Genomic DNA, 11,471 nt, shown 5'->3' with positions numbered 1-11,471 from the left:
AATTCAATTTTTTTTTTCGCCAAATATTGCGGTAAATTATATTAAATCAGATATAATTTAGGTTTAAGTTCATCACTGAGATATCAGATGAAACACGGACCATAAGTTTTTCATCATATTATAAATTAAACATTTTAATAACACAATAGAATTGTGAACATGACCTTTTTAAAAATACTTCAATCAAAAATAGTATAGAAAAAAATCACTGGTATCAGATAAACAAGAACCATACATTTTTTCGTCATATCAAAAAGATATTTTACTTTAAATCAATTTTTTTTTCGCCAAATATTGCGGTAAATTATATTAAATCAGATATAATTTAGGTTTAAGTTCATCACTGAGATATCAGATGAAACACGGACCATAAGTTTTTCATCATATTATAAATTAAACATTTTAATAACACAATAGAATTGTGAACATGACCTTTTTAAAAATATTTCAATCAAAAATAGTATAGAAAAAATTCACTGGTATCAGATAAGCAGACCATACATTTTTTGTCATATCAAAAAGATATTTTACTATAATTCAATTTTTTTTTCGCCAAATATTGCGGTAAATTATATTAAATCAGATATAATTTAGGTTTAAGTTCATCACTGAGATATCAGATGAAACACGGACCATAAGTTTTTCATCATATTATAAATTAAACATTTTAATAACTCAATAAAATTGTGAACATGTTGTAAATTTGTAAGACGGCAACAATGCATACGGGTATAGCGTCCTCGTAACGCATATTAATTTCATATAAGCTTTTTAATTTAGATTATTATATAAGTTTATTAATTATTTATATTCTTGTATAACAACTTTATTAGTTTGAGACTATACGATGAATCATTAGATCTATGACAAATCATAAAAATAAAATAAAACTAATAATTGAATGGATTACGTGGGTTTGGATCCAAAAGGTTCTATGTGTAAATTTGAAATTGTTCAGAAAAGCCAATTTAAATGTATTTAAATATTTTTCAGCTTATACTTATTTGATTTGGATGTATAATGATTCTTAACATATTGAATTTATTACTAGCTAGAAAAAAGGGTGGTAAAATTCATAGCGTATATAATGAAAAAAGTGAATTTCATAAAATATTTACATAGAACCTTTTGGATCCAAACCCACGATTACTTGATATTCAAAATTTGTTTTTGATCGTTTCATCGGGCATACTTCAGAACATGTAAGTGCATATTTTACAAGTGTTTCATGCATAAGTGGATGTTCTATTTATTTTTTTAATGGATAAACTAATAGCACAGCAGGTTATACAACCAATTAACTACTCAATCAGATAACGAAATATACAAATCTTCTGTTTCAAATATAAAATTAAAATTGAATATAGGTACACAAAAAAGTAAAAAATATTGTTTGGTGATGGATATCAAAATGTGTGAAACTAATTATCCCACCTACATTTCAACATTATTTTACCTTCAGAAAAGCAGCAAAATTGTCTATAGCACCAGATCGTACTTCGTCTAAATCTAATACAAGAGACTCAAATATTGGTAAGAGATCTCTGGATGTAGCTTCTTCACCAATGTAAATGGCCAATTTATGTATATAAGATGCAGCTTTTCTTCTAACTTTCCACTATAAAATAAAATAGATTAAATAATTTGAAATTACTTAAAAAAATTTCAAGCAACATACAGATCTGTGTGAAGCTAAAACATAGTAAGTATGTCGGAGCAATGGCCAGTGAGTAGGACCTATAGTAACAAGCACTGCGGGTAACATACATGCACATTGAGATGCAAGATCGCTGTCATCAAATGCACCAGCCATGTCAGCATAATGATCAAGCAGTAATGCAGGCACAACTAGATCATGGCCATTAAGTTCAGTAGACGGTTTAGAATCTCCATTACCTTCCTCTAAAATCGGTTTTACTTCAAACTCAGATTTTTTCATTTCAGTGCAATTTAAATTAGCTAAAAAATATATTATTTAAAAGAAATAGTTTCAACAGTTCAGAAATATTATGCAACTTACAATTGTTATTCATTGGCACGTACCATAACTTATTTGGTATCATGCTTTGAAGTCGTTCAACCTCAGATTCCCTATCATCACAATCATTCTGCAAGCAAAAATAAGTTTAGCATAAGTATCGAATAACCAGAAAAAATTAGTATTTACTTCAAAACTAAAAGATGATTTTGTATCACAGATGGGTTCTCTCCAATATGCAAAAGTGCTATATAATTCTTCAGATTCAGTCTTAACATTATAATCAGCAACCCAAAATCTAAAAGATAAAATAATGTATAATATATATAAAAAATTAGTAAACATTAAATTACCACCAACATTTCGTTATCAATTCACTTTTTATAGATAAAAATTAAGTAATTATGAGTAATATTAATTTGGTATTTAAATATAGCCCCGTTACAAAACTTGTATTAATTAATCAATTAAGAGGATGTGCTACCAACAGTGTTGTCTTTGTCTTATAAATGTACAACATAGCCAAAATTGTTTTGGGCGTAACACTTTTACTACCTCTCTATTTATAGTAGAATTACCAAAATTCCACAATGTATAGGGAAGAACATTGTCTGTAACTTAGTGTTCTAATTTTTTGGATAACATAAATTCAATTGAAGTTATCAGTTTGAGAACATTAGGTTCTTTTTCAATTTTTTGATTGGTTAGTGTCATCAAAAAAATTAAAAGGCTACGCCACAGATAAAGTTCTTGCCCGTGCGTTGTGGAATTTAACAATTTTACTATAAATACAGAGAGTTAAGTTGTTACGTTCAAAACAGTTTTTGGCTATGTTATACATTTGTAAGAGGGAAACAACATAATATATTAGTAGAACGTCCTCTTAAGGTACCAAGACAAGCCAATATGCGAAAATGCATAACTAAGTAATTAAATATAATAAGAATACATTTTCTTCAATATAATTTAAATATATCAATATGGTTTCAATTCACCTTTCATGGATAAAAAGTAATTGTGAATAATAATGATTCAATATTTAGTATAAGCCTATTAGAAAACTTACACTACCTAGTAATTAAGGTGCCAAGACAAGCAAAAAGGCTAAAATGTATAATTAATAAATTAAATATAATAAGAATACATTTTCTTCAATATAATTTTATTTTATATATCGATATGGTTTCAATTTACCCTTCATGGATGAAAAGTAATTGTGAATAATAACGATTCAATGTTTAGTTTAAGCCTATTAGAAAACTTGCACTACCTAAAAATACAGGTACCAAGACAAGCAAAAGGCTAAAATGCATAAGTAAGAAATTAAATATAATAAGAATAAATTTTCTTCAATATAATTTTAATATATCGATATGGTTTCAATTCACCTTTCATGGATGAAAAGTAATTGTGAATAATAACGATTCATAATTTAGTATAAGCCTATTAGAAAACTTGCACTACCTAAAAATACAGGTACCAAGACAAGCAAAAGGCTAAAATGCATAAGTAAGAAATTAAATATAATAAGAATACATTTTCTTCAATATAATTTTAATATATCGATATGGTTTCAATTCACCTTTCATGGATGAAAAGTAATTGTGAATAATAACGATTCATAATTTAGTATAAGCCTATTAGAAAACTTGCATTACCCAAACATTGAGGTACCAAGACAAGCAAATAGGCTAAAATACATAATTAAGTACTAAGATATATTAATCTCTGCGCCAGGAGAGAACATGTTTTGTTCATGCAGACCGACCGCTGTGACCGGCCAGAAACCCCACTTTGTGCTGCGAAGGTATCGTTTAAAATATATTTAAATATTAATGCATTGGGAATTGCCGAACATATTAGACATTAACGAACCGTTGACGTTGAGTGTTTTGGTAGTGTCATGGCAATGTTCTCTCCTAGTGCAGAATATAAGTAGAATATTATTCTCTTTAAATATAATATAATTACATTGATATGGTTACAATTCATTTTTTTATTGATAAAAGGTAATTGAGAATTAATATTTTGTAAAATTAGAAAACACACATTCCCCAAACTAAGTGCAAATAATAACTTGTATAAAAAAAAAGATATTAAGCCATTTTAAGTATTATAGACTACTGTAAATATCAAAAAGATACAATTATAAACATGATAAATAAAATGTATCAACATTAATATATTACTTATTATCATTTTTCATCGTAGTTTCATTTGACCAGGGTTTTTCTCGATCCATTAACAATTCTGTAGCTTTAAAATATTCTTGACTTGTTTGACATTTCATACTGGAAATTTAAAGAATATTAGAAATATTATTCAACACGAAAAAATATATAACAGTTAAAGATTTAGGCTTAAAGAAACAGGCAGTGAATAGAATTTACAAATATGCAATGTAAAGTGTTAGTTTAAATAATTATAAAAATTGAATCCTAGCAGAATAAAAATGTAGGTATATTATGAAATATTATTAAATAGAATACTGTGATTTGTGAAAGCATTCAAGCTAAAATTAAAATTATCATTTAATTTTATATAATAATGAAGAAAATTAGTGAAGAAATGAAATAATAGTTAAAACACAGAATGACAGAAAATAAAACATGCTAGAAAAATGTTTGAATCTATACTCTATTCAGAATGAGAACAGACCGCTATTGTACATCGCAACTGAGCTTTTCGAGTTGCCAAACCCTTGCGGTTGATTCATTAATAAGCCAATAATGATTGTATACGATCATGCGCCATTACCCATCCCGCTGCCGTGACAGTAGCTAAAGGTGACTGTTACAGGTAGGGCAAACATGATCGGCCTTAGTGGGGATAGATCAGTGAGCAACGACTAGTTTTTATCTGTTGCCTGGTCTCTTATTATTCTGAATGGACTATAATTGTTAGTTATATTAATATAACATCATTATATGAACTAATAATATCAGTGTGCTACAAATATTTATTTTATACAATAAAACACAATATATTTAACCAAATATGTGTATTTATCCCCAACCTAGACCATAAACACTCTCTACCCTCACCCCTTGTCCTATCAATAAACAATAATGGTCAGAAAAATTATATGTTCTCAAACCCTAAATTAAGCACATTCACACACAAACATTTAAGGTTCAGATAACATCTGATATCATACAACAGTATCATTTATAGATAAATAAGATAAAGAATTAGATAAATAATTTATTGGACAGAAAATAAAAATAATAGTTTGGCCTAATTCTACGCAGAAGTAAGTACTTTTGTAGGTAGCCATTTTTAATTGAACAAATTATTAAATGTGATATTGAACTGTGCTGATTTAAGTTGTTCTAAAAGTGTCACATCTACCAGAATTCACTCCAGACAGAAGTGATGTTGTTTTTACATGACCCCATAGGACATCAATTGGTTTTTTACTATTATAATCTAAAAATGGTTCAACTTTTAAATTATAATTATAATTAAAATTTAAAACATTATTTTGTGCAAATTAACTACAGATTACCTAAAAACAAAGTTATTTTTTAAAGTTACTCTTATTAAAAATACATCCAACACTTTGAGGAAATGTTGTTTTAAAAAATATTATATAATATTTAGTTATACGTTTTACCAATAAGTTAACAATAATAAAAACTAAGAATATCCCATGTTGTATATTTAAAAGCTCCCATAATTACAATTTGGAATACCTTCTGGTCAATGACAATAAATTTGAACCATAGTTTTTCATCCCAGCCACCCGTGTTAAATATAATTTCCCTAATGCCCAAGGGGTTTATATTGGACATGCTATCACGGGTAGAGAACATATTATTATTTTCATAACCGGCGATCATAGTTGTATAGCATATTATGTCAGGTCTATAAAAGGTTCTCGCTATTTAACCCAGGTAGGGGTATATACACACAATATATTTTAAATATATTTATGTATATTAGTAAAAGGAATTTAGGTTACTAAGTGACTTAATTGTGCACAGTTAAAAATGAATAGGTATATTTTAATGTCTGAATAAAATAGATAAAACGTAAATAGTTTAGAATGTAATAGCAATATTAATTCATTGTATATTTCTATAAGTTGTATTGTAATCTATTAAAAACTAAAATTATTATTCAACCACTCCATGCATACTCAATACATACCTGAAACATATTCCATATATGAAGTGGTTATAACCAACGAGTAGTTGAATCAGATGAATTTGGATAGTTAACCATCACTATGTTTCAAATGAAACATGGACCATGGATAACACCATTCATCATATTTAAATTTATAATTTACTAACAATATTGTTATTATGTACTGAAAACCAGATGGGGATTTTTCTAAAGCCAGGAATAGAGCTATGCATATGTGTGTATAAATTATTTAAATATAAAATTGAACTTACGTAATATAATGTAAATCATCAGTAAAATTGCTGACCATCATCAGAATTAAAGTGCGTGTAGTGACCAATGATGTAACAGCAGGACTCGCATATGTAGTAATCAATGGACCTAAGTTTTCTAAAGCTGTCTGCCGTACAAATTTACAACTGTCACTAAGTAATCGTCCAGCTGCATCAGTAATTGGCCCTTGCCTCAAAGCATCATCACAACATACTGATAATGGAGTAATAATATCAGCACATGTTTTCCGAATAGTGCCCACACGATCATTACACATCTCAAAATAACGAGGCAACTATAAAAACAAAATAAATTAAGATAATTTAACACAAAAAACATTATACAATATTAAAAAACAAAAACAAAATAGCTTACCAATACTTTGATTTTATGGTCTATATCCAATGCATGGCCAAGTTCAGGAAAACTCAATAAAGCAGCGAGTCTGACATAAATACAATCACTATGGCTTTTGTTGATTAAGAATGGCAATACAGTTTTGCACAGCACATTGTCATTTATTTTGAGAACAATTTTTCCTACTAACTGATAAAAAAAAAAAAAAAAATATATATATATATTAGTAATGAGAAAGTAATACTGTAATAGCTTTTGTTTTAAATTAAAAATAAAAAAAAAAAACAACATAAATATTAAATATGAACACAACATTGTGATAATTTGAACAAAAAAAAAATATAGATTGTAGAAATTGCAGTGCTCATACAAAGCTGGCTGTGATACGATATTAATTGAATTTAAAATGAAAACCAGAACGTTTCACAACCACTTTGACGAGAACCACAATTCCTCAGTTATCAATGAAATGAAGGCCGATCCATGAAGAAATCTCAACTCGAAACGCTCATCAAAGCTGGCTGTGATATGACTCAATATACCAACATTTCACAGTTACTTTGTGAGCATCTCAAGCCAATGAGTTTTTGATTTGAAGACTACGATTAGCCGCCAAAATTGTCAAAAACGGCTGTGATATGAATATAAATATCAACACGTCACATCCGATTTGACCATTTGGACGCCTTCGAATTATTATCATTCTGAAATCATCAATACATTTAAATTTATTATAATAGTGTTAACTCTAATAATAATTAAAATATAGATAAGACTTATCAATATAATGTAAATTACGAGTAAAAATAAGATTTTAATGCTCAAACACATACATGTAGTAATACATTTATTTTATATTACCAACTGCTTGTAATTTTTGATTAAGAGTATATTAATAATTAAACAATAAATACTTTTATATAATCATATCCATTTTTTTTAAATTATTATTCCTAGGCTTTTCTACAAAATACTAAAAAAAAAAACAGAATTACTAAAAAAACAGAATAAATTATTTTAAACAGAGTTAAGGATTTAATTAAAATAGTAAAGAAAAAACACAATTCAAATTCTAATCATCTTAGATAAAATGATGGCCGATCAGTCGATTGTACCACACACATCGGCTCATCAAAGTGGCTGTGATATGAATAGTAAAAAAAACCACTTCACATCCATTTTGACGGCCTATGTCTGGCATTAGGTAGATTTGTTAACGGTTGACCAATATCGATCCGGTGCTCATCAAAGCTGGCTGTGATAGTCAAAGAAAATGAACACTCTACGACAGCCCGCTTTGACGGCAACAGATCGACTCCAAAGCAAGCAAATTTGCTGTCGTTTAAAATCGATGCAACATGAAAGACAAGATAGTGAGACAATCTTAAATATACCGCATCTCACTACCCATGTCTTTCAATAGGCAACGATCACATTATCAAAATGGCATTTTTCTTTAAATATAACTTTAAATTTGTACAGATATAAATAAAGAAAGAATCACAATTATTTACCGTAACAATGTTATTTTGTACATGGAGATCATCTGTAGAATTGGCCGCTAATATAAGTGCTGGACACACAATATCTTCAATGGTCTTGTTATTGATCACACCTTTACTTATAATGTAAGTGAGAACCATCTGAGCACGCATTATTACCTATTCCAAGAAAAGTATTATAGATTATTTGTTTTAAGATGTTATATCAATGTACCTGTTCTGCTGGGTCAGATAATGCTTTGATAATAGCTGGGAGTAAGAAAGAATGTATGTACGATCTGAGGTTCTCGTGTTGGTGAAAAACCGTGCATAAATAACCAACAGTACTGACTGTGTCGAACCGCATCAGCTTGTCTGTAAATGTTTTAAAATTTTGAATCAAAATTTTGTAGGTATCCTTAACATTAAAGAAAAAAAATACCTTCGTCTTTTGTCATTTTTTCTATCACAGTGAGTATGTCCGGAATCATTTCTAAATGATCCTTTATTACAAATTTCATACAGCAAGATATATATTTTGGAGTTGTATTCCTGTTAACAAACACTTATGATATGATTATGGATAAAAAAAAAAAAACATTAAAAAGGTAGCATTATGAAATCATAAATTATTTAATACAAATGAGTCATACAGAAAACTAGTCACTGCAATTTCTTTATTATAAAATAAAATATTCAATGTGTCAAATGCTGATTAGGTTATGTTTCATTGAAGACATATCAACCATTCAATTATTTTTCAAATTATAGAAACTTAATAGAAGTTTTTGAATATAAACTTCAAAAACAATATTAATATGTGATAATATAAAGGTATTCAGAGTACTTATCACACTATATTTATATGGGATTTGAGTATTTACATTGAAATTACATTTAGAAACATTAAATCATCGAATACATCTACAGATATTTTATACCCAATACTTTAATATTTTAATGATCGAATCTAGGAAAATAAATCCCCAAACCTATAGAATTTGTTAATATATTTTATTACATTTTATTAGAAATTGATTACTTGAATGATAGTTATTATATTATTTTAATATTGATAAATAGGTGCATTATATTATATTGCTATATAAATATGTATTTATTTATAAACGGATGGGTATACTCTTTGGTAATAAAAATAAAAGTACAGAGGGTTGTATCTCAGTTTGACAAATATTATACTGTAATTAAATTATATTACAAATAAATTAATATTTTTAAAATTAATGGTATTCCTGTTTATGAATCCAAACATCTTAAATGATTTTTGAACTAAAGTATTAAAATTTAATATACTACAATTATCAATTTTATAATTAAATTTAATAACTAATAATATTATCTAGACGAAAAAAGGTAATAACACCGCAATTATTTATAATTAGTGGGAGGTAAATTCGATGATTATATAAGTAACAAATTTGTTTAGATCTTACTGTAAAATATAAAGTATGATTTAATAGTTATATTTAATAGTTAGTTGAATAGCCCACTCCAAAAATTATTTCTAAATACGCAATACGCCACTGGAGTGAATTAACTTCTTATACAATTATTTAAAGTTAAGATTATCATCTAGGCAATATAATAGGCTTTATATTATTATATTTTAATTTTAAAGCAGGTTATGAGTATTTTATGATGTATAATTATATATAATTATTTGCTTTGGGGATTTTGGATATTTTTCCAATTACCAATGATCAATGTTCAACAATTAGAGAACAGGCAGACACTTTCCAAAATACATTTTTAATTATAAACATAGCACCTATAAGTTCATTTAAGTATATTTATTTATTTATTTATATATATATAGGTCCAAGCCCACGATATCAGAATATGTGCATTACAATAACAAATAAATATTTTATTTGCGTAAAATTTGCGTTTTTTTTATAGTTTTAAATTATCAATACAATTGTTAAATTAAGATGAGTAACACTTTTGATGACATGATGATCATTGGTTGAAAAGTTTAAACGGAAAAAATCTCGGAAAAAATCAAATCTATAATTCGTAGCACTTGCGTGAAATAATTTTGCATTAAAAGTTTTAATTGGTTTAGTTAATTTTAATTTTAAAATTTAGAGAAACTTAGTTAAGTACCTACCTATATAAAATACAATTCGAGTATAAAAATAGTAGATATTAAATAAAAAAGTAATTAACTCATAACTTAAAGTAATAAATAAGTTCACAATAATTGTGATTCTTCTATTTTGTTTTATTTTCAAAACTGTTAATAGGATGATCATCCGCATGATATGACGTTGTCCCCGTCTTACATGTATACGACATTGCAAATTTCCGTTAACCAGTTTCAATAATGTGGCAGTGTGCTTTTAGTTTTGATATTAGAACGAATTTTCCTATTATCAAACTTTTAAGTAAGAACATTAACTGTGTTCTCTCAAATCGTTTTTTACGATATTTTAGTTTAAAAGTTAACTCATTTAAAATTTAAAATATCATAAAAAACCGATAACACAGATAATGTTTTTGCCTAAAGTTGATCATAGATTTTTATAATTCGCTCTAATATCAAAACCAACAGGCCACAGCACACTATTGGAACTGGTAAACGTAACGTGCGTGTAAAGATGGAGACAACACAACGTCCTCTTTATATTAAACAAATAAAATGCTTTGAATTACGAAAATGACAATTTAAATTTTGGTTTACTACCAGACAAATTTGAACAAAAACAACTCATGTCATTTGATTATATGTAAAAACTAGGTGAAAAACCCGGCGTTGCCCGGAAAAAAATTTTGATTAATTAACTCCTTTTAAGTGTAATTCGGTGTGGCCGCTGTGCATATGGAAGAAAAATCATATTATATTTTCATTTTTAGATATCCCGCGTGGAGTTACCTGTGAGGGAGTTTACCAATTGCGCTCTAAAAATTATAGGGTCGATAGACCAATTGAAGGGTGCAAATGCAATACGTGGTATTGCCGAAATTTCGAAAATCGAGTTAAACATCGATTCATATGGAAAAAAATGTGTGGAATTCGATTTTGCAGTCAGAATTAAATTATATCGATTACTTTTGTGAATAAAATCGATTTTAAAACTGATGTTCAATGCATAATGTGATATTGCCATATTTAATGTCAATGCAAAACGTGGTATTACATATTCAATCATGTCCAAGTCAAACGTATTATTGCCAATGTTATTAGTATTGAAGCATACTTGATATCATTGCAAAACGTGGTATTGCCA

The 11,471-nt window shown here is 27.6% G+C and overlaps 1 protein-coding gene and 5 non-coding genes across 7 annotated transcripts in view; all 6 read right to left on the bottom strand.

Annotated features, from left to right (window-relative positions):
- LOC100163630 (serine/threonine-protein phosphatase 4 regulatory subunit 1) overlaps window positions 1–11,471 on the bottom strand; it is a 30,898-nt gene that overhangs the window by 2,778 nt on the left and 16,649 nt on the right. For both annotated transcript variants that reach the window (XM_001945695.4, XM_008182124.3), the window contains 10 exons: window positions 8,663–8,772; window positions 8,456–8,595; window positions 8,254–8,400; window positions 6,758–6,928; window positions 6,382–6,677; window positions 4,168–4,269; window positions 2,168–2,276; window positions 2,021–2,108; window positions 1,679–1,959; window positions 1,457–1,618 (listed from right to left, as the gene is read on the bottom strand). In XM_001945695.4, coding sequence (XP_001945730.1) covers window positions 1,457–1,618; window positions 1,679–1,959; window positions 2,021–2,108; window positions 2,168–2,276; window positions 4,168–4,269; window positions 6,382–6,677; window positions 6,758–6,928; window positions 8,254–8,400; window positions 8,456–8,595; window positions 8,663–8,772 — 1,606 coding nt within the window. The remainder of the gene's footprint in view (window positions 1–1,456; window positions 1,619–1,678; window positions 1,960–2,020; window positions 2,109–2,167; window positions 2,277–4,167; window positions 4,270–6,381; window positions 6,678–6,757; window positions 6,929–8,253; window positions 8,401–8,455; window positions 8,596–8,662; window positions 8,773–11,471) is intronic.
- On the bottom strand, window positions 7,101–7,181 carry Mir2b (microRNA mir-2b). Its single transcript, NR_040149.1, has one exon. It is a non-coding gene; the product is annotated as a microRNA mir-2b (primary transcript).
- Mir2a (microRNA mir-2a) lies at window positions 7,245–7,306 on the bottom strand. Its single transcript, NR_040148.1, has one exon. It is a non-coding gene; the product is annotated as a microRNA mir-2a (primary transcript).
- On the bottom strand, window positions 7,866–7,926 carry Mir13a (microRNA mir-13a). The gene has a single exon (NR_040133.1). It is a non-coding gene; the product is annotated as a microRNA mir-13a (primary transcript).
- Window positions 7,979–8,043, bottom strand: Mir2c (microRNA mir-2c). Its single transcript, NR_040150.1, has one exon. It is a non-coding gene; the product is annotated as a microRNA mir-2c (primary transcript).
- On the bottom strand, window positions 8,097–8,158 carry Mir71 (microRNA mir-71). Its single transcript, NR_040158.1, has one exon. It is a non-coding gene; the product is annotated as a microRNA mir-71 (primary transcript).

Source organism: Acyrthosiphon pisum, chromosome A2, assembly GCF_005508785.2.
Source record: "Acyrthosiphon pisum isolate AL4f chromosome A2, pea_aphid_22Mar2018_4r6ur, whole genome shotgun sequence".
NCBI classification, from domain to species: domain Eukaryota; kingdom Metazoa; phylum Arthropoda; class Insecta; order Hemiptera; family Aphididae; genus Acyrthosiphon; species Acyrthosiphon pisum.
This window is presented reverse-complemented; position numbering and strand designations above follow the sequence as displayed.